Genomic DNA, 23779 nt, shown 5'->3' with positions numbered 1-23779 from the left:
TCTTTTAATTCTTAACATAAAAGGGAGCATATGGACTACCTAAGGCTTCAAAATCATCGCAAGGGTGTAAAATGGATAAAAGCTGAGCATAATCACACCTTTATTAATTGGCTTCGCCAAAAGGTATGTTTTGTTAACACTCCATTGTTACTTAAAAAATTAAAACACTGTTCTTAACATTGTTTGAGAACCAGGTTGAGGAAAAGCAAGACATACCAAATAACAAAGTCTCCGACACGTTGCAGTTTTTGGCCATGGGACCTAGTCTAGATGTGCTAACATATTCCGGATATGAAGTTAAGGGTTTTCGCTATCACACAAAGGACCGAGAAGCTAAACTAGTCAACCAAAACAGTGGAGTCGAGTGTGTAGTGGCCTCAACAATGCATATTTCTAGTGCCAAGGACAAGAATCCTCGTAGTTTGGGATATGTGCTTTTTATGGTGTGCTTATTGAAGTATGGGTGTTGGATTACTTGACCTTGAGATTCCTACTTTCAAGTGTGATTGGGTTGACAGCAAAGAGAGGCATTAAGGTTGATGAATTGGGTTTCACATCCATGGCAACTTGGTAAAGTTGGCCACAAGTCCAACCCTTTTATTTTAGCGTCCCAAACCAAGCAAGTTTTTATGTGACTCGACCAACTAAATTTGGGATGGTCAGAGTTGTCCTTGCAACTCCTGAAAAGAGACTATTGCAATAAGAATGATGATCTTTGGGTTCGATGATGATTCCATTACGACAAATTGCTTTGCCAACTATTGACTCCTTTGATTTAGCTAATGAATTGCCATTGCCTTATGCTCGTGAAAATTGTGAAGGGATTTGGGTCGAGCCCAAATGAGTTTTTCTTTAAGTTAAATAAGACTTCTTACTAGTCATTATGGGACTTTTCTTTTCTTTTTTTTTTTTTTTTGTTTTTTTTTTTATCAGGTTTTAAGAATGCTTCAAGTTTTTGTGTTAAACTTATAGCTAAACTGAGATGACTAGTGCTGTTTGCATTTCTAAACAATTAAAGACCTTCTACTTGGTGGAAGCTTTATATATGGAAGCTTTATATATATATATATATATATTTATATTGACAAAACTTGCAAAAACAAAAATGGTCTTTACAGGTATACTCATGGATCCAGAAGAGCATTTGGAATCACAAGAGTATTCAGATTTTGAAGAGAATTCAGACTCGGAAGATGGCTCAGAAGAACATTCGAACTCCAAAGATGGTTCACAATGGCATTCAGACTCGGAAGATGGCTTTGAAGACCATTCAGACTCAGAGAAGCGGTCGGGCTCAAAAGATATGGAAGTTGACAAGGCAGTAGCAAAAGGTTCAAGCAAAAAAAGAAAAGTCAGAAGAGCGGCAAAATGTGTAAAATTAAAAAAATTGAAAAAGGGTGAATATCAAGGAGTTATTTATAATGAATCTGGGCAACCAATTGGTCAAGGTGGAACTGACATCGGTAGTTATGGAGGCTACTTGGTGAGGGCAAGAGTAAGGATTACAATAACTAATTGGAAAGATGTATCACCAACATTGAAGAAAATTTTGTGGATATCTTTGAAGGTACATTAATCTAATGCTTTATAAGCTAATTTCATTTTGTTTTACATGATTAACTAATATGCTACTTACAAATAGGAAAAATTTAAGTTGGACACAAACGAAAGATCTATTCGTACAAGTGCGATGGGCAGGTTGTGGAAAGCATTCAAGTCTCGTCTTACTAGACGGTATATCTTACCTGTTAAGAATAAACCGAAGCGACTCAAGAAAATACCAAAGTTGTATAGAAAAGTAATCAGTCAAGAAGATTGGGATACTTTTGTAAAAAGTAGACTTACACCTGAATTTATGGTACGTATTTCTCTTAATTTTATTTTGCTTTTGTTTGTACATGCATGCAAGCTATTGTTTTCCCCGTCTTAGTTTCTTGAAAGTCCTAAAGAGGCTAGTATCCATGTCTTTGGTGGATTCCAAGCAAAGAGGTTGTGCCCGGGAGGTTGGACTTGTGGGCGTAAGGCTAAGTTTAGTTTGAGTGGATTTTGTTGATTTGTGGTTTCCTTTTTTGAGATTCCAAAGAGGGTTGATCATACAAGAGAGCTTGCGAGAATTTATCTTGTAAGATTCTAGGTGGATTCCCTTGCATCATCTGTTCTTGGTTGCATGTCATCCTTAGCTGTTGTAGTCTCCACTTCCGAGTTATCAGTTGGCATGACTAAGTGTTTAAACCTGTTATCTTCATACTGCAATAGTAAAAGTCTCGCTTTATCTCTCTATGCTTCTACTTTAGATTTGTCATTTGGTTTCGGTTCGTCTTCATTGCTGCTGCTGCCCTTTGTATTCCTTGTCAGAGTTTGCCATTGTTTAATCATGCTTACCGAGTTCAAGGGCTGCGCGATTGAAATTGTGTGCGAGAATGTGACAAAATGATATTCGTCTAAATTTCTAATAACTAAATCTATGTCTAGATGATTAGAATTCTGTGGGAGTTTGTATTCACACTATACTAGGAAGTATACCCGTATACGGAAGCATCATTGGATGTTTTGGTAGATTGAGATTGTCATTCCCCTTATGGCTATTGTGTTTGATTTGTTTAGAACTTTCAAGTGTTTGTTCTAAAAGTCGTTGTCTCTTCCTCAGTGTTGCCAACATGACTCAACTCTTTTTTTACGCAGCTAGCTTCAATGGTCGATTGATTTTCAAAAAGTTAAAATAGGGAGTATTGAAACTTGTGTAAGTGGAGGATCTAAAACGAAATAGATACCCAACGATATTTGCCACCTTTTTTCTTGTTTTTTGCATGGAGACCAATAACATTAGCAATCGATATTTTCTCGTGTTTGTTTGCAGCTGAATTTTTTAGTTGAATACTTGAATAGGGGGTTACTACTAGTGCATGAAAATATGAGGCCAAAATGAAATGGTCGACTAGCAAAGATGGGTTTCATAAGTGGATGAAATTTGATACAGGTCAAGGTTAATTATGATCATCTCTAGAGATAGACTCTTAGACACTAACAATTTAACCTGCGGTTAGAACTTCATGAACCAAGCTAAAAGAAACATTAGACACAATCAACCAGTAGCTAGCTGCAACATAACTCATAGGTTATATACGTTTTATATGCATAGCGAGAAGAAAAGTTCTATCAATGGCACCTTAAAAATAAAATTGGATTGGACAAAAAGGATTAGAAGCATTCTGTTTCTAGATTTGGTTTTTCCCTCTCAGCCTCTCCTCCCGACAAATCGCGGATTGTAGTTTCAGCTTTGTTTTATTTTTAAGCCAAACTCTATTCCTAGTCATTCTTTGGACTTGGTTTTTGGGCGCTTTTAGGTCTCAGATGCCCAAAACCTTTGCATGCACCGCAAAGATGGTGGTTTTCAGTTATACTTGAATGATACCTTGTATATTATTCTCCGATATGGCAAAGCTTGAGTCCTTGGTCTTTACTTGTGCATCGATCGCTCCATCATTTCGGTTCATCCGAGTTGAATACAGAGTATAGAAGCCGGTGTACTTCGTCGGCCGAACTCTGCCGACGCAGAGAGGCGAGGTACTCCTAGATCGAAAAGAGATCCCTCGCATTAGTGTTCTCAGCTAAGAAGCTTAGGCCTTACTTCTAGGCTCACACGATTAGAGTAATTACAAAGTCTTCTCGCTTAACATGGCTCGGGAGCTCGACATCTCGAAGTCTAATCGTCTTCGGTGACTCGACCTCACCATTGTCAACAAAACCGGGGCGGATACAAGGATCGAACAAATGGCTACCCACCTTGACCGGATCAAGGGCCTCTCTACCCACTTCCAACAGTTCGGGATATTCCAACTTCCCCGACTTGACAATAGGCACGCCGATGCCTTTGCCTCGTGGGTCTCCATGTTGGGAACTAATGAAGCTCGAGTATCCCCAATATTAGAGCTACCCAAAGATCGGTCTCTGAGGTCGACCGTGGCCCCCAAATGACCTAAGTAGCGGTGAGCTAGATGGACCCCCGGCGATTACCTTATTGACGTACTCTTCCATCGATGAGAAGCAAGCATGGAAGCCGGAAACAAAGCAGCCTAGGTACTTTGCTCTAGTTGGCTATGTGTACGCTATTAATATGCGTGGGATCCGTTCTCTTTCCCTCTATCTTCATATTTGTCATTGCTGGTCCTGCTCCCCTATTCGATCGGGGAAAGAGTACCAGTACAGGGGAATACTTGAGTATCACATCGTCCCACCGCACTGCCAAACTGCAACAATCTAGCTACTAGAAGCAGCCTAGCTACTAGAGGAAGGGAACTCAAAACTAGCTACTAGGGGACGAGAGAGAACAAGAAAGTTATCGTCCGCATTCACGTTAGGCTGTTATGCTTGTTCTCTTTATTTGCATCTGTACCGCATTCACGTATCTCACTACGCTATTACCTTGAGGTTTTCTGGGATGTCTGTTGGATATTGATGTTTTTTGAGTGTTTAACCTAGGAGTGTAAAAAAAACCGTTGACCCATCATCCGGTAAGGTACCCGGTCTTCATCTGCCACCCAAACCCGCACCGACCCGAAAATAGACCCTTCCCGCCCTGCCACCGTTTTTACGCGATCGGGCTATGGGTGTAGGTTCTATGCTCAAAATCCACCCGTCAAGCCGCCCGACCCGTACCGTGTCAAAAGCAGTTGACCCAACCCCGTTGATCTGCACAATTTCAAGACTCTAACTCTAATATTTTTGCATTTTGTTTATATTTTCTTTTAACTTTTGTAAGAATTTGAGAGATATGAACACAAACTTATGAGTTCAACATCAATTTCAAATATTCAAGTTTGAACGTTGGGCAAATATTAAAAGTTTAAATTCAACTTTCGAATTTTGGAGAAAATGAATCATTTATCCTTGTATTAATTTCAAATTTTTTTAGTTTATATATTTTTGTTTTTTACTATAGATCCTCGCTCCCATCTTCATTTTATCATGCTATGGAAAATAATCAATTTACAAATGGTAAATCAGGAGAAAAAAGTTTCAAATTTACAAATATGGTTTTGGGTTCAAGTTTAAGTTTTTTTATTTTTGTTTATTTTTTATTGATTGATTCTATTTTTTTTTCTATGTTGTGAATTGGAAATATATTACTTGCAGAATTAGAAAGTTTTTTTTTTTGGGTGAAATTGGGTTAAAATGATAATTTCCACCCGACCCGAATGACCATTAAAACCCCGCCTTCAGTAAAGGTGACCTAACAGTCCGGTGATGGTATTAAAACATGACACTTCAACCCGCCCCACCCCGCCCCGTCAGGGACCACTGGATTTGTATCTCCTAGACCCGCCCCGCCCCGATCCATCACTATTTGACCCGTAGTTGACCCGGCCTGCCTCATATTACACTCCTAGTTTAACCCACTGCCATTTTACAATCCCATATCAGTAATTGTTCCTATAGACGTATGAGTTATCTTATTGAGTTAATCACTTTAAGGGTATATAGGAATGCTTTTCTCATTCAAAACTACTTCGAGCTAAAGTATTATCTCAAGAAATGGTTTAAACAAAATCTAGTACATAACACGTTTATTTATTTTTATTTTTAGTTTTAATTTGTAAGAATCTTAGCGAAGTGCAATCTACGCGTGAAAGCAAAAGAAGTTTAACCACCGAACAGGCAGGATGAGTATTGCTAATCGCGTGGAGAAAAAGGCAAGTAAATGTATATAGCATTCCTCTAATTTGTTATTTGATTTGTAATATAGCATTCCTTTAATTTTTTTATTATTTATGTAATACAACATTCCTCTAATTTGTTATTATTTGATATGCTATATACTTCAAAACAGACAAGAGGAGGGCGATCATTTATTGGAAAGGACAGTGTCTTATGGGTGGCAACTTTCCTCCAAGGCAAAGATGGTAACTATGCAAATGATGCTACCAAGGAAGTTGCAGAGAGAATAGTACGTTTCAGTCTAGTATACTTCCTATTATAGTGTGAATGTTATATTAATAGTAATAATAATGTTACAATATAGAGGCAGTAGAAAGGTGCCACATTGACCAAGGTGATGATTTGCTTCTCTTGTTTTACTTTCTATATTGGATTATGTTGCTTAGCTTATCATACTAAGGAAACAATAAACAAGGTGTAGATTATGGTTGTGACCAACCCTCTTATTAATTCAAATCTTGCACTATTTTCTGCTTCTGTGGTTTTGGGTGACTGATAAGTCTACATCCACACTCTCATTATCTTGTAGGATGATTATCAAACGCAGGTCAAGGAAGGAACTTTAGAGGTTGAGGGTACTAAAGACGTACTCACTCTGGCGTTGAGTACTCCGGAACACGGTGGTCGTGTTAGAGGCGAGGGAGATGGAGTCACCCCCACACAAGACTTTTCGCCTCGATAAAGCTTGGATCTAAGAAACATGTGCGTGCATTGGAGTCGAAAGCTCGCGAGGAAGAGGAAAAAAGAAAAAAGGAATAACAAAAAAGAAAAAAGGCAGAAGAAAAGGGAAAGAAAGAACGAAAAAAGAAGAAGAAAAGAATTGAAGAATAAATATAAGGAGTTAGAAGCAAAATTTAATGATCGTCTCACTTCTCCTGCGTCGGAAAAAATTGCTTCGAATAGCCACAAAAGTGACAATAGAGACCATATCCCCCCTTTAGGTGGTGCACATAGCAAGCGTAAAGTAAGCTTTTAAATATTGTTTGCACTACTTTAGAATTGGGTGTTTTTGGGAGGTAAAGATCATGTTGCTCTTCCTATACCATTTCGCGATGAGCTGATAATTTTGAAAGATGCTCTTGGATCACAAGTTGCTTGGCCAAAGCACTTAGTATTGAAAGGCATTGAGGTAATTTCATTAAGTTTTAATTTATTTTGAAGTACTTTCAAATATTTTTTGTGTGTGTCTAGTTGTTTTTTTTTTTTAGTTCTAAATATTCTCACCTAAAATTTGTTGAAAAACCAAAAATGCTAATTCTCCGATACCAGCAAAAAATTCTAAAAAGGAAAATGCTGAAGTAACAAGTCGTGCACCAGTACGAAATCATACATTGGATCTTGGAAAGGTGAATACTAATGCTCGAATCCCTATTTTATGTTGTATTTGCAATTAACCCATTATGACTTTACAATTCATCTTAAGGCCGGAGTTACAATTTGGCTGTGGATTTCAAATCCAATGTTGTTGCTAAGGGTATAGTCTACGAGGAGCTTGGACCGGAAACTAAGTTGCACAATGTTCCCTTAGGGCAATACAACTCACATGTAGCAGTTGGGAAGATTTTGGAAGGTAAAGAACAAGCTCTTCTTCCTGTACCAGTTGGTGATAAGTTGAAATTTGTGGAAGACGCTATTGGATCACACGTTGCTTGGCCCAGGGAATTAGTGGTGAAAGCCAACCAGGTAAAAATATCGATGATTGTAAATTTATAAGAATCCCCCTTTAGGATTGGACCTCTCCCTTTCTCTGTCTAGCTCCCTCTATTTATACATTTCTTCCTTCTAATCCACCTCATGATCCTTACACAACTCAACATTCCACCTCCAATTTGTGTAGATGTGCATCTGGCACTTCCGCTCCACGTACACATAGGCCATAACACAACCTACTACAGGCCATAACACAGCTCACTGCAGGACACTTCAAGCCACTGCCGGCCACCTACAAACCACTTCCAGTCCACGTACACATAGGCCATGTTGTGGCCACCCTTGCTAGACATGACATTATAATTTTTTATGCTTATATTTTATTCTTCGATTTCTGAATCAAGAAAAAATAGGGCAACTGAGTAAAAGTAAAGGCGATAAAACTAAGTTAGCTGGCCACAGCAAATGAAGCGATCTATGCACTTCCTTTGGTGCCATGATTGGTACAATTATTCAAAGTGGTCGACTTAAGTTTCCATATGGACAAGAATTATTCGGAGATAACATAGAGTTTTCATACATAGAGACAAATGATGTGAAGGATGTTTGTAATCTTGAATATGTCGAGTCTCCTTGTATGGTTGCATATATGAGGTGATAAAACTTACATTGTTACTAACTATTTTATTGAATGTTTACTGCACTTATAAAATGAGTTGTGTTTTCACATTTCAGATGCTTGTATGAGAAATTTGTTTGTTCTAGAGATGGATATTTGTTTGTCAACCCGGCTGTCTTTAGTGTTGCGGATTCAAAAGAAAAAACTAAACTTGTTCTTGATAGATTGAGGGAAGCAAACATGAATGAAATTGTTTTCATTCCTTACAACCCATGGTATGGACATATATTATATTGGTTTTGTTGAACTCATATTTGGTTACAAGTACATATTAAATGCTAGTTAATAACTTGTTTGGTTTTAGCTTCCATTGGATTGTGATTGTCATCGACTTGTCTAATATGGATGTTTATTGGTTGGATTCGTTACATGGTAAATGCACCGGTGACATAGAAATCATTATCAACACGTACGTAACTATTTCCATACGCATTTATTGGTATACTTTTTTTATTATATATGTAGACTTTTTTATTTCTTATATTGACATTAATTGCTTAATTTTTTAACTTGAAGTGCGTTGATAGCTTTAAAAGGGATCCAAGTTAATATAAGTTCTCAAAAACCATGTTGGCACCACATCAAGGTAAACGATTACAGTTAATATATATATATATATATATATTTTTGATAAGTAAGCGAGGTTGTTTGAGAGGTCCCCTACCCCTTTTCATTAATAATTGTAAAAATTGTATTACATCCTGACATACACTTTCCCCATAGCATCATCATAGACTATTTTCTTTATATCCTCAGAAAATGAGCTAGGGATAACTTCTATGTATCTTACATCGGGTACATTACTTGCTAAAGCATCAGCTAATTTATTACATTCTCTATAAACATGTCTTATAGAAAACATTTCCATTTGACCCATAAGTTCCAATGCATCTGTAAGCTTCCTTGCTTGCCACGGGGTGTTGCTCCTGTTTTTCGTGAAGGAGATAACATTTGTAGAGTCCGTCCTTGCCTCCAACAGCCGTCCCACCAAAAAGATGTTTGGAGTCAATGCCCAACTTATTCTTCCCTCAAGGAAAACACATGCTTAGTTAAGCCGGAGTTGCAGTCTCGAAAGAGAACTCCCTCACTCACTGGCTTCCTTACAACTGGAAGAACTGGACACGAAAGTGCCTATGTAGTACGCAGAAAAACCGTACCCTGACATCACAGTTAACCAACATGACAGCAGTAGGAACCACATTCAGGCAAGGAAACCCGACAACCAACTAGCCCGAGACTGAAGAGACTACACTAGAAGACCAAGGGCCTTACAGAATAAGGACTCATAGCTTCCCCTTTACCACATATGCTCTCTATACCCAAGCCGGAGAGCACGCCATCTCTTCTAAGCTAAGACGACTGCCCTCAGGTACTTGATTGAACAAGGTCAACTCCGCAACTCACAGTAGATTGAATGAGTGGTTCGTTGTACCACTGAAACTGCCTTAACAACTACTTGTGTGGAGCTTCTCGGCTCATCACCTCTGCGTTCTCGAACTATAGCAGCCTTTTCCACAGTAGTGAGATATCCCCTAGTAGTTTCATACCTCGGCACGAGATATTCATCCAATCGGACCTACCAGGGAAAGGGACCCGCATAACCCGGCTGTGTGTCTTAACACCAAATACATCTGCAATTCAGCAGGGGGTTCTTCCTTACCAAAAGTAAGGATGCCAAGAGTTCCTGCCTAAGCGTCAAACCAATATCCGATCAACGCACTTTGACGCCTGTGGAATACACCTCTCAAAACGAGAAGAAACTAATCTATCCAATCTACATTACATAGACCACCGATCAAAATCGCTGCGTAGGACCCTTTCAAACTTGCTATCCCTGTAGATTGATGAGCTAATAAATTACATGCAGGTTATTGATAACACCCTAGCCAAGAACCCTTCGTAGAACTCTTGAATGACTCGGAGACCAGAAAGAGTAAACATGATCCATCCTTAGGTTAGGTACTTCTCTGGTTGGTTTATTCCTTGCGAGCGCGAAAATGTGAGGATCGCTTACGGACGCTTTCTTCCAAAAGATATAGAAAGACAAGGGACACACGAAACAAGATAACTATTCGCTACCAAAAGTCTTCCCCGTCTCCTGAATCAAGAGAGGATCACATAACATTATTGGCTGTCACCTTTGGGAACTTTTTCGGTTCCTGCAGGTATGCTTTCCTTGGAAGGTGCAGAACCAAGCATAGCTTCCATCTGCAACTTCAAAAGCAGAACTGCAGTATATACTTGTGAATAGTCTTTTCTGCGAGTGAATTTCAGTCCAGGAGGATGAGTAGTCCGATAGTCTCTAAAATCACAGGTTGCCCACTCACAAAGGAAAAAAACATAACACACCAGTAACTCATTTTATAAGGAAATGGCCCTTGGTCTTCTAGTGTAGTCTCTTCAAAGAATCCTAGTCAGTTGGTTGTCCACTTTCCTTGCCCGAATGTGGTTCTATAAGCTTCTCATGTTGGTTAAATCGTGATGTCGAGTACAGTTTTTCTTTAGCTACCACACCACTACCTTCGTGTCTCCATGGCTTCCAACCTTGTAAGGAAGTCCACACGAGAGAGGGAGTTCTCTTCGAGATAAGAACTCCGGCAAAACTAAGCATGTGTTTTCCTTGAGGGAAGAATAAGTTGGGCATTGACTCCAAACATCTTTTTGGGGAAAAATACAGTTTTGCCCCTGGAGGTAATTTGCACGGACTCTACAAATGTTATCTCCTTCACCCTCTCAGGGAGCAACACCCCGATGGCAAACAAGGAAGCTTGCACAGATGCATTGGAACTTATGGGTCAAATGGAAATGTTTTCTATAAGACATGTTTATAGAAATATAATAAATTAATTTATGCTTTAGCAATAATGTACCCGATGTAAGATACATTTAAGTTATCCCTAGCTCTATTTTGCAAAATATAAAGAAAATAGTCTATGATGAAAATGCTATGGGGAAAAAGTGTATGTCGGGATGTAATACAATTTTTACAATTATTAATGAAAAGGTTATGGGACCTCTCAAACAACCTATTATGAACTATCAAAAAAAAATGAAAAAAATATATATATATATATATATATATATATATATATATATATATATATATATTAACTTATTTTCGTTTGGATTTGATGTGGTTATATTTATATGGTTTTGAGAACTTATATTAACTTGGATCCCTTTTAAAATATATATTGGTATCCAATGGGATTGGAATGTTTCTTCAAGTTAAAAATTAAGCAATTAATGTCAATATAAGAAATAAAAATATTTACATATATAATAAAAAAAAGTATATCAATAAATGCGGTCCCCAATTTTGGAAATATATTCACGTTTTATATATATCTAATGATACTTTTTATGACCGTTAAAAAGGATGAATGTATAACCGTTTATTTAAAACCGTCACAAATGATATGATTTGTTGTGACGGTTTTTGAGTAGTTGTTACCGTTTTTATGGTAGAGAGAGGCTAGTCTGGAACAAATATTTGTGACGGTTTTGGGAAAAAAATAAATGACTCTCACTCCGTCACGGTTTTGGAAAAAAAAAAACCCGTCACAAAAGACTTTTTGTGACTGTTTTTAACAGTGATATAAAGCATTTTTTATTGTAGTGTTTGATTTGTTACTACATTCTAAATCATCCTTCATTTGTTCATATCGGTATTGTCATACATCAGTACTTTTTGGATATTCGTAGCAATTGTCTTTGCTCATTTTGGCAATTTTTTGTTATATTTAACTTTTGTATTTCATTGGCAGAATCTACTCTTTCAACAATTATAGAAAGCTTAGATTATGTTTAGTGGTATGATCTTAAGATATTGGATATATGTTCAGTGGTATGATCTTAAAATAAGTTTGGGGGGTTTTCGCAAAGTTGGGTTTAACGTGTTAATGTGGGGGGCAATACAACGTCTATTTCATAAGGGTAAAATGGTCAATAGCTAAAATACCAACGTCTGTTACACACAAAATTGATGGAGTAGGGGGCAAACTCAAACGATTTTAAAAACGCTACCAAACTTTGGGGGGTTAAGTCAAAATTCCCCGTTTATTTTCTTTTGGTCTTAATTTCGCATGGTTTAGAGGAGTACTTATCTTCTCCGCTGGAACATCCATCAATATAGAGTTTCGCTACTCTTTTTTCTTCTTGAGTTGCCCTCCAAAAAACTAACATGACACTCTAAAAAGATGACGTTACCCTGGGATTTGAAGTTTTGCATTGGTGATGCCCTAAGGGGACCAAATTTACCGTGCATGTTCGGTATAGTGAATATCATAGTTTCTTTCTACTCGTTTTTTTTCCTCTCTTTCTCTCTCTTTTCTACACAAGTTGACTATGCTAAAACTTTCCCATCACCGTCTCTTTCTCTCATCCCAAATCAAACAATTACCCTCCATCTTCAAATCTCCCACCATCATCAACTTCATTTTCATTTATCGGAGTTTTAATGTTGATCCTTGCAACATAACTTCGGGCACCTAATATGTGAAACAAGTTTGAGCAGCTGTTAAAATGTAAGTCAAGCTTGAGCATAATAATACTTGATTGGCTCGAAATCCACTACAGTGTGTGACAATGGGATGGTTGAAAATATATACTTACATATCGAAATGTATCTATCATACATATAGAAGAATCGGGAGTCAGTATCTTTATCATTTTGAAATATCTTTTTGCGTTTTGTTTTTATTTTTTCCTTTATATTTTTTCCATTTTCATTGTGATTTATATAAGGAGATAATAAGTGTGACGCTATATCTGCCATGAAGGCCGAGTATAAGTTTTTTTTTTTTCATACTTTTAGATAATGGATTTTTTCTTTTACTTTTTGAAAATAAAAAGGAAGTATAGGCTTATCCGCTTATGGTATCTCCAATGGGTGGTGTAAGTTTACAATGCTCGAATTGGAGCCACACTAGAAATGGTGTGAAAATTCACACACTCGAATTGCTCCAAATGCAAAAACTTTAAAATTTTGTATGTAAGAAATCGGATGACCTGTCAGTCTGTCACTTAATTTTGGTTGCATACATACATCTTCTTGAATATTGCCCCGCCAAATACGTCTTCAAGCACATAATTTTATGGTTTTTTTCCAAGTTTTTCATCACAAAGTCTGAGTCTTTGAAATCTTTCAACACAATCTCCATGTCTTCTTCAAAAGATCAACTTTATTATAATTCTTCGAATTCGAACTTGTCTTGTCCATAATTCATAGTCATTCAAATACTATGCCAACGAATTGAAGAACTACAAGAATCTCCAATGTCTCTATTGTTTTGAGAATCTCTCTCCAATTTCAACCAACATAGGTGTGCTCACCTATGCATCTTCAAATGTCTAACTCTTATATTGTATAAAAAAACCAAATCCCAATCTCAAAAGGCTTATGCCATTAAAATGAATGTATAAGTTTGCGGCTTCGGAATTAAATTAGGCAAAAAGAGGGAAAAAAATTAAATAAAATCCAATATCATATTTTTCAAAAAAAAATGTAATCAACAAGTAAATAAGAATTGGCTATGAGATATTTGTAATTTGGTGGCAATAATTTCAGCCAAATGGGTATGTTGTTAAACTTTCTATGCACTAGTGGAGAAAAAAAAAAAAAGATAGCTATTGATGAAATTTGAAAAAAAAGAAAGTAACATTTGGGGCAAGAAGAAAGAAGTTTGGCCGTCAGTTGTCAGTTGAAACAACCTCAGTATGCATTTGAATCGACACGTTATTTTCGTAAACGCCCAAGGCTTTTAGCAGTTTGTAAGTGCCTTGTGGATATTGACTTATTTGAGTTTGGCAATCACGAGAGCTGTTTTATGACCTCTTGCATATTTGCATGCATTCGATCGTCTTTGAATGAATTTTGGACCATAGACTTTAGAAGAAAAACACTACGAGTTTCTACTTCAATTTGTTGTTTGACTTTACCAATCTCGGTTATCAAAATCTTCCCATGACTAAAACTTGTTTGTAAAATTCTTCCAATCAACCCGATCCACCAACTACCTATAGAACACACTTGATGACTTCACTGTGGTTTTGCTTAACCAGTCAAACTGCCTCACACTCTAATATAAGACCAAGTCAAACCCCAATACCGTAAATTCTCCTGCATCCCCAACCACCACAAAACAAATCCAAAAAAATAAAAAATAAAAAACTAATTTTCTCTTCATCCTCCGCGTCTTCCTCACTTGTAATTTTTCAACATTATTATTTTTTGACCCGAAAAGAAAACTCTTTTTCTCTCTCTCTCTGATGCGAGAGAGGAGCTGCCTGCTATGTCTTTACGCAGATCAATTCTAACAAGAAAACTCACCTCCTCATTTTCCCTCTCCTCAAAACCACCCCAAATCCAAAACACAGATCCCGAGGTGGATAAAGAAAGTGATCATGAATGGAGAGAGAGAGATAAATGTTGGTCGAAAATGTTACCAGAGTTATTAGGCGAGATAATAACAAGACTTGAATCAAGTGAAGATCGTTGGCCTTTAAGGAAAGATGTTGTTTCATGTGCTTGTGTTTGTAAACGATGGAGAGATGTTACTAAAGGGATTGTTAAGTCTCCTTCTAATTCTGGCCAAATCACTTTCCCTGAATCTCTTAAACAGGTTCGATCTAATTCTAAATTTAATTATTTGATCTGTTTTTAAGATTTAGACACAAATGTGAGTTTTTTTTTTTTTTTTTTTTTTGTTAAATGCAGCCGGGGCCGAGGGACGCTCCACTACAGTGTTTTATCAAAAGGAATAAGAAGAATTCCACGTTTTATCTTTACCTTGGTTTAACACAAAGTAAGATTCTTTTCGTGTCGTTTTCATTGCCGTATTGTATGAATGGGTGACCAAATGTAGTATATTGACTTTTTGTGCATGCTATTAGATAAGTTTATACGGCGCGGGATATTTGTCCAATGAATTGTTTAGGGGTTGGATAGACTTGAATATGGAAATATGTTTGTGTTAGATTAAAGTGGACCGAGAGTTTTTAATTACAGAAGTTGAAACTATACAGTGATTAAAAAAATCAACTATTAAGTAGTGATCAAATTGACTAGGAGATTTTCCACCAACAAGGAGTTGTCGTTTTATCTAAGATTACTATTTTCCTTTGATTTACCGGGAGAAGGAAAAGCTGATTCGATAATTTGGTAAACAAGTAAAAAAGTTATTTAGTGATTCCTGGAAATGCTTTTGAAGTTGGGAATGTTGTTACCTTTCCTGGACGGAGTATATTACTCTATTCGTAAGACCAAATAAACGTGTCCTGTGATGCAGTCGAATTATAGAACAAAATGCAGTTAAATTTTGTGATACTTCATACTTGCAGGAATTCCAGGGAACTTGTAACCAAAATTTTCTCCTTTTATGAAAATATTTTATTCTACCCACTTTGTCAGGAGCGAAACAACATTTTATATCATGGACCGTGCATGAAAATTAGTATGAGTGGATGATGACAGACCTCCTCATATCAGTTTTTCTAACTTGAATTTGAAATTGACCAGTGGCCGTCACATGTGAGAGTTGAACGACTCATCTATCTTGTTTTGGTTTTCAATTGTCAGTTTGTATTCTGTTTGTTTCTTCTCTTTCAAATATTGTATGTGGCTTTGATGGCAACCTCTAATCCCAGCTCGTTGAGTCCTCTGAGGTCAGGAGAAGATACGATAACATTTCCGAGCAATTTTTCTGGAGGTTTTATTAACTATATCCTTGACTTGAAATGGCTTACAGTTGTAGCTAAACGCAAGTCTACTTTTTTTAGTGCGCTAGCTGGAAAGTGGTCAGTGGCTGTCTTGGTTTAGCGATTGCAATGAATATATTTTGTTTGGTCTTCGTTTGCTGTTGTGAACATTATATTTGGCGATGATGAAAAATACAAATCCCAGCTTGGTGAGACCTTATTTAAGGTCAGGGAGAAGATTTAATAACATGTGTGAGCAATTTTAGATAGGTTATGTAAAGTATACCTTAGATGTGAAATGGCCTACACTCATAGGTAAATGCAAGTCTTCTTGCTGTTGCATCTTTTTAGGAGGTACTAGCTGGAAAGTGGTCTGTGACCGTCTCTTGTGTTAGAGATCACGGTTCGCACATCTTGTTTTGGTCCTCAATTAGCAGTATTTAATTCTGTTTGTTTTTTCTTCTGTTGTGAATCTTCAATATTCTCTTAATCCCAGCTCGTTGGGACCTTTTTGAGGTCAGGGAGAAGATTACATGACATGGCTGAGAAATTTTTAGTTAGGTTTTATCAAGTATTTCCTAGGCATGAAATGGCTTACAGTTGTAGCTGAATGCAGGCATTTTGCGATTGTACCTTTTATGAGGGTACTAGCTCCAAAGTGGTTTGTGGCCATCTCTTGTGTTAGAGATAGCAACTCATAAACCTGTTTTTGTCAATTGCCAGTCATTATTCTGTTTGTTTGTTCTTCTACTTCAAATATTTGTGCTGTGATGAATTGATGATGGCAAATACTAATCCCAGCTCATTGAGACCTTTGAGGTCAGGGAGAAGCTCCGTAATATGTCTGAGCAAACTTTTAATAGGTTTTGTGGATTGAAATGGCTTTTCAGTCATAGCTAAATGAAAGTCTTCTTGGGATTGTTCTTTTTTAGGATGGTACTTACTGGAAAGTTCAGTGTTAGAGAGGGTTACTATGTGTGAGAAGTTTATTGTTAAAGTTTCTATACTTTTAAAAGTGGACAGTGGACACTGACTTATCCTTTGCCCTTATATATGGGAGTATAATAAAAGTTGTGATGGGGCAGGGCTTCCATTCTAGGTGGCTCCTGCACTTAGGCCATGGCCTAGAGGAGCAATATTTTCAAGTGTTTTTCTGGTGGTCTCACCCTTTACTCCAAGTTGCTTATGTACAGTCGTTTCTTCAAAGACAGGATGATCCGAATTGTATGGTTGCGGGATAAAATTGCTCGTGTTCAGTTTGGTCTACTACATGTGAATTAGACTAGGTCCACATGTTTGATTCATTCTGTCTTCTTTTTAGTACTTTGTATCTTTGTTAAAAATGTTATATCTGTAGTAAATATGGTAGGGAAATTTCTCAGCTTAGTTGTTTTTTGCAGCTTTCATGGACAAGGGGAAATTTCTGTTAGCAGCACGAAGGTTCAGGCACGGTGCTCATACAGAATATATTATATCACTTGATGCCGATGACTTGTCCCAGGGGAGTAATGCTTATGTTGGGAAATTGAGGTAAGATTTTCTTTAATTCAAGTCCTTCTGGCTGTGACTTGAACAGTTAAACCTAAGTCAGAGATTGTGGATCTGCTGCTTTTAAATTCACCTTCTTTATCTTTTTTTTTTTAGCAATCCTGTTGTAAACTGCTTGGCGTCAACTCCTTTTAGATACGTATAATTTATCCCCTTTTTCTTGGTTTTGTTTTGTTTTGTTTTGTTTTGTTTCGAAATTATTATCTCTGTCTCATTCTTTCTTTGGTCAACTGCTGTTTTTTATGGTTAATTTAAGTTTTTTCAACAGTCCAACTTGTGGTGTACCGGCAATGCGTGTGATGCTATGATGCACGGATACTCCTGAAATTTCATTGCACCCGTATCGGTCGGGTACGATACGGGTACCGGATACTTCTAGGATGCTTGTCCCTCACCAAAAAAAAAAGAAAAAGAATCCCAATAAATTTTGAGAGAGAGGCTGGCAGAGGAGATTTAGCAAAATTCTTTCACTTGAATGACCAAAATTTCCAAATCTCTCTTCTTTCTCGAAAGAGATTGAACTTCTCTAAATGGATTCTAGTTGGAATCCCTGAAATAGACCTGATCCGATAGTTCTACCCTATTGAAAATGTAAACTGTTTCTTGAGGCTTCAAGCTGTATTGAATTTGGCATGTGTTATAATAGTTTTTCACATGTTTCTGACTTACTTTACTCAAAGAACTACTAAGAGAATTTTTAAAATACACTAATATTTTAAAATATTCGTAATAATTAGCCGTATCCATAGGCCATACCCGTATCCTAATATTTCAGAAAAGTCGTATCGTACCCCGTACCAGAGTCACCGTATCGGTACTCTTACCCGTATCTGTGCATCATAGGTGTGATGAGATTTTTCAAACAACTGCATAATAATTAGACCAGACACTGAAAGGAACTCAAGAGTATCCATATTAATTATCATTTACATCTCTTCACTCCACTGAAGCCCTAAATTATCTTTTGCAGCTCGGATTTTCTTGGTACCAAATTTACCATTTATGATAGTCAGCCTCCATATGAGGGTGCAAAGCCATCTAGCAGCCGAGCAAGCCGGAGATTTGCAAGTAAACAAATCAGCCCCCAAGTTCCTGCTGGCAACTTTGAGATTGGGCAGATATCTTACAAGTTTAATCTGTTGAAATCAAGAGGTCCAAGACGGATGCTCTGCATGCTACAATGTCCATCGACTAGACCAAAGAGTGATGATGAACTTAAGAATGATGATGAATCTAAGAAACCGACCTCTTTGCAAAACTCAACATCCTCTACTGGTTCCATGGTCTTAAAGAACAAAGCTCCTAGGTGGCATGAACACTTGCAGTGCTGGTGCTTGAATTTTCATGGTCGAGTCACAGTTGCTTCGGTGAAGAATTTCCAGCTAGTTGCATCAGTGGACCCAAGCCAACCAGGGGCAAAAGGAGATGAGGAAACAGTGCTCCTTCAGTTTGGGAAGGTTGGTGATGACATATTTACCATGGATTACAGGCAGCCATTGTCAGCCTTCCAGGCATTTGCCATCTGTCTCACCAGCTTTGGCACAAAACTTGCCTGCGAGTAACTTATGTTTTCTTATTATCTTTGTATTCAATGGAAACAAGTTATATTTATGTGTTAACGTTCTATTTGTCATCTTGAGCCGCAAGAAGATTGATGTACATGTCAACTACTGTAAGAATATGATGGATCTTTGGATGGTCAGCACTAGTTGATCTTCCACAAGGAAGTGTAATTTTTACTTTATCCTTGATCGAATTGCATGCGTTTTAATGGGTATATATTCCATTCCGTCTTAGTTCTTACTGTCGTCTTCAGTCTTACATTCCTCAAATACAGTTTCAATACCTCATCATTTTTAGTGAGGTGCGCGTTTAAGAGAAACAAAAAAACTTACCTCAAAAAAGAAAAATAATATAAATTATGAAGCGTAAAGTCTGACGGTTTCAGAGAATGTCAGGTGAATGAGAGTACCGAAACAGAAGAAACGCTCCAATGTGAAGGAAACCAAACTAATGGGTTTGTCATACGCTCCACACGCTTGTTTATGTTTACACTGGCTCTGATGAAGTGATAGAAATGTAGATTCAAACTTGGAAACGCTTCGTCCGCTTCGTCTTTTGAAGAATATCTAAGGCTGTGGCGCTGTGCGAGGGAATGAGGAGCAATGCAGCTATATATGACAAACTCTGCTCAAGGGATTCCGCCTCCTTCAAAGATTGGAGTGGAAGCCCTTGAGGGAGAGTGAATGCCAGCTGCATTAGATGAAGAAGCGGGCTAATGTATCATGAGGACAAGAGTGAGGTAAACGGAGCAATGCAGTTATCATGCACTCTGCTCAAAGGCTTCCTCCTGCACCGAATATAGTAAGGTGGAAGCCCATGAGGCAGAGTGCACGCTAAATGCATTGGATAGAGTAGATAATATATGAACTAGATGCAGACTTAAGTGACGCATTAGGGAGCAACACAACTATCATTGACTCTGCTCAAGGGCTTCCATATGCACCAAAAATGGTAGAGGTGGAGGCCCTTGAGGGAGAGTGAATGCTAAATGCAATGGTTAGTTGAAGAAGGTATGTAATCTCGTGTTGACTTACTCTAAATTCCTCCTTGCTTGCAATATATAGACCAGGTCAGCTACTTATACACTCACATATCTGCCTTTAATCACATGTTTGCACGGGATAGGACGTTGACATTATTCCAAACTAAAACGATAAGGAATAAGTTCCTGATGTTTACGTATTGGGTATCCTACATCTTCTCAAGATGTATCTAGAAAGAAATCTCACATTATTCCTTATATTTCAAGCTCATGCAAAATCTGTCTCAAGCTCATTCCTTAACATCAATTCATTGAGATTAACCCTTGACTAAGTGGGCATCTTACCATTATCTGGTTTCAAGTCGACTTCGTATTCGGTATTCCTTGAGCAACTCGATGTCGAGTAGTTGACCTTACACCACACTTTGAGAAATCAATAAATTGACAATGGTGTATCTGATAAGGTTTGAATGGGTTTCTCAAGATAACGTGACTCTTGTCCCTTGGACATCGTAGAGAGGTAAAGAGTAGAATATAATCTACTTAGGCTCTCAAAACTCAATGAGCATCCTCGAAAAACGTTGAGAGCAATGCTCATAGCGTATCATCATCCCATAAAATCCTATATATCTCTGAGAATGCGAAGACATAATGGCATACGGTTTAGAGAAACAACACGGCAACCAAATTAAACTTCTTCCCAGTAACCTTCACAGGCAGTTCAAAATTTCATTCTCTACCGGAATCGCATCTCATAAAATTCAAACCCAAAGACTACATCTCAAGCCATGAACTTGGCAAACTTCAAGCTAATTTGCATAAAACATAAATTCAAAATGAGCAAAGGTGTTTGAAAATAGAAACAACAGAAGCATGTGTTAGGCAACGCAGTGCTTTTCCATTAACAAAAATAGATGAGCAAAGGTGTTGCAAACACATGGTTAAATCAGTTTATCAAACCATAAGCCAAGTAAGAAGTAAGTTAACACGGCACTTAATTCTTTGATAACATTTACAGTAGGTCTTAAGGTCTTAAAGGGAAAAAGAAAATGCAAGAGGTGAGAACACAAACAACATCAGGAAATTGAAACCAGAAGTGCAGACAAACACAGATCTCACATAGTCTCAGGAATCAATCCTTCATCAGACAAGGATCAAACTGAGCCTTAATGCATCAACAACCATAGCAAGTTTCACGGAACCTAGATTGTATCAGCTGAAGTCATCCTGCCTGATGAGCGATTTCTGGATTTATTTCTTTCCCCGTAGTTTCACACCAAGAGCCCTCTCCAGCTTTGTAATTATCTGCTGATTAGGTATGGCCTTCCCAGATTCATATTCTTGGATAATCTGTGGCTTCTCATTGATTATCTGTATAGCATCAATAGCATTCAAGCGTTCAATAAGGGACCCTGATTTTTAAATTGAAAAAAATTCAATGTTATATTTTTATACCTGTGCGAGCTGTGCCTGAGTAAGTTTCTTGTCCATACGAGCTTGCATAATGCATTTCTTCAGTTCAGTTGGTACCCGGTCATCTGTTAAGTATTTAAGTGAGATTGTGAGCTAGACGTAAAACAACCACACCCAACAGTGAAATTCAAGGAATTGGATATCAAAGGAATGGGAAGAGTATAACTTAGATTTCTAAACCACCACATGTACAAGGTGCACAGATTAAGTAAAGTTCTGATAATTGAAAACCTCTGAAAAGGAGGGTAATTTTTGGTTTCAAATCACTCTGCTTGTTTTTCCACAAACGAATCTGTGAAACCATCCATCATCATTCTCTAGTCCATTTCAGTGTTGCCTCTTTTCCATGGTACTTTCCTAGGTCTATGCGGGTATTAAAATTTCCGGTTCGCCTCCATTTGGGAGGCCTAGGCATTTGGTTGGGCACTCACATGAGACTCTTGGACAAACAGGAACCGATCCATAATACCACATCAAAGGTTTTTGACATTAAAAAACCTCAAAACTTTTTTCATATACCTTTATTGTGAGCAGTAGTAGGGCACTTTTTTTATATATATAATTTCAGGAATAGGATATCTGCTTAGGTAGCTAATTATCCATTTAAACTTCACCTTACCTATCTACTACATTACGCGATCAAAACAAAACTTGCGGCTCTAGAACAATAGTCCAACACTACAACACACACACACACACACACAAATGAGGCATTGAATTAAAACTAGTAAAAATACTTACGAGCAAGAACATCTGTTTCTTCATCAAGCTTCCTTGTGTTCAAAGTAGTGCTACTAGAGGCAGCTTTGTTTGTCCCAGCAGTGGCTGTAAAACATATAAATCATCAAATATAAGTAATTTGATGAAATATCTCAATTTCTCGACAAACACGAAAAGATTCTAATTAAATCATATATAAAAATTGTTCCCCTGGTCAATAATTAATCATTCAATTAAAAACATATTTAAAAATCTAACCTTTTTTCATGGTTTCGATTTCAGCACCACTTCGACGGGCAGCGTTAACAGCCTTTTCATCTTTTCTAGCTGCAGTTGTTGGGTTCTTCTTTCGTACAACAACTGGTTCCCAATCCTGTGTTATTGGTCCAACTCCTGCCATTGTCTTCCTTGTCTTTGTTTTTAGGGTTTGCCAATTTTTTTTCTTCTTTTTTTTTTGGGAAAGAAGATATATTTATCTTCTTCTTCTCACACTTTGGTCCATGATCTCATACTCTTGGACTTAGTGTAAGATATGTAAACAACAGTCCAATTCAAGCCCAACCCAAAGCCCAGCTGCCTTGTCACTTCTAAACATCAAAAGGAGTGCAGAGTACATGGTCACAATTTACCCACGTCAAGTAAACAGTAAATGTTGTCCTATAAATGACCAATATACATAAGGGAAGGTAATTTTTTCCCAATGGTGATAATATCTCAAGCATTGCTTCATAGAACAAAGGCAAAATGGATGAGGTGTAGTTTGATCGGTCAAGTACTTCGAAGCAATTTAAGTGATGATCAAGTGATCACAACCATTAGATCAGAATGGGGACTTTTCCGTGATCTGGATATTGCTGTTATAAGGCCCAATTTGTTTGTTTTCAATTTTCGTAGTGAGAATGCCTGTGCACAGAAGTTGGAACAACAACCATGGTGCATTAACGTTTCTTATTTGCTTTTATTGAAACCATTTGCACTAAATGTGAATCCGGTGCAAGTGAGTTTTGAGAATTTTACTTTTAAGATTTGGATATGGTTTAAAGGTCTTGAGTTGGAACATAGATGTGTGGAAATTGTTGGTGATATAGCTAGAGATGCTGGTGTGGTGCATGAGATTGATGATTCACGTGGTAATAAGGGGTTTAGAGTTAGAGTTGAGGTACCAGTTGACCAGCCTTTGGTTAGAGGTACTTTTGTTAATGTATCTAATGGTCCTGATGTTTGGGTCAAGTTTGTTTATGATTGTTTACCCAAAGTGTTTTGTATTCGTTGTTTTTTGGTTGGTCATACTAGGGTACAGTGTCCTGTTGTGGACCCACCACCTCCTCCACAAGTGGTGGTGCCTCCACCTGGACCAGCCAATCAAGGTGGAAATGGTGGGGCTGTTTTTGTAGCGGATCCACCTCCACCAGAAACTCCGGTGGAAATTGACGTGGGTAGTACTAGTGCCTTTTCACCGGAATCTGAATCCTCTAGCCCAGACCGCGGCCCCGGGCCACAACTGAAGAGAACCCGGCCCGAAGAAGTAACTACCCAGGAATCAGAGCCTACTGGCCCAAACAACTGCCCGAGTCCACTAATTAAGAGGGTCCGAACATCAACGGAGCCCAACATTCCAATTGGGAACACTGGTGAGACACTAGCTGGAAATGGTGTTACTGATAGGGGCAGCATTTGCACGCCTAGTCAATTATCTGGTGCAAATTTGCAAGCAATCAGAGCTAAAATTGGTTTTTTCTTGAGCTATAGCA

At 37.8% G+C, this 23779-nt stretch overlaps 2 protein-coding genes, 2 long non-coding RNA genes and 2 other non-coding genes across 6 annotated transcripts in view; 5 read left to right on the top strand and 1 right to left on the bottom strand.

Annotated features, from left to right (window-relative positions):
- Positions 1-11852, top strand: part of LOC147478140 (uncharacterized) — a 15678-nt gene extending 3826 nt beyond the window's left edge. The window contains exon 2 of the long non-coding RNA XR_015208134.1: positions 11664-11852. This is a non-coding gene — a long non-coding RNA (uncharacterized LOC147478140). The remainder of the gene's footprint in view (positions 1-11663) is intronic.
- Positions 11853-14194: 2342 nt separating this feature from the next.
- Positions 14195-19067, top strand: TLP7 (tubby like protein 7). The gene is made up of 4 exons (XM_086585055.1): positions 14195-14667; positions 14763-14850; positions 17143-17272; positions 18261-19067. Exons 1-4 carry the CDS (start codon positions 14338-14340, stop codon positions 18850-18852), a joined length of 1140 nt encoding a protein of 379 aa, XP_086441181.1. The 5' UTR covers positions 14195-14337; the 3' UTR covers positions 18853-19067.
- LOC147478139 (small nucleolar RNA snoR69Y) lies at positions 15915-16005 on the top strand. Its single transcript, XR_015209987.1, has one exon. It is a non-coding gene; the product is annotated as a small nucleolar RNA snoR69Y (small nucleolar RNA).
- Positions 16511-16601, top strand: LOC147478138 (small nucleolar RNA snoR69Y). The gene has a single exon (XR_015210021.1). It is a non-coding gene; the product is annotated as a small nucleolar RNA snoR69Y (small nucleolar RNA).
- LOC147478137 (uncharacterized) lies at positions 17279-17954 on the top strand. Its single transcript, XR_015209632.1, has 2 exons — positions 17279-17429; positions 17559-17954. It is a non-coding gene; the product is annotated as an uncharacterized LOC147478137 (long non-coding RNA).
- Positions 19068-20813: 1746 nt separating the features above from the next.
- On the bottom strand, positions 20814-22697 carry LOC147478135 (multiprotein-bridging factor 1a-like). The gene is made up of 4 exons (XM_086581706.1): positions 22287-22697; positions 22050-22133; positions 21291-21373; positions 20814-21206 (listed from the first exon to the last, which is right to left on the bottom strand). The coding sequence occupies exons 1-4, from the start codon at positions 22426-22428 to the stop codon at positions 21087-21089; spliced, it is 429 nt and encodes a 142-aa protein (XP_086437832.1). The 5' UTR covers positions 22429-22697; the 3' UTR covers positions 20814-21086.
- Positions 22698-23779: the final 1082 nt, after the last annotated feature.

Source organism: Coptis chinensis, chromosome 9 (genome assembly GCF_015680905.1).
Source record: "Coptis chinensis isolate HL-2020 chromosome 9, ASM1568090v1, whole genome shotgun sequence".
NCBI lineage: Eukaryota > Viridiplantae > Streptophyta > Magnoliopsida > Ranunculales > Ranunculaceae > Coptis > Coptis chinensis.
This window is presented reverse-complemented; position numbering and strand designations above follow the sequence as displayed.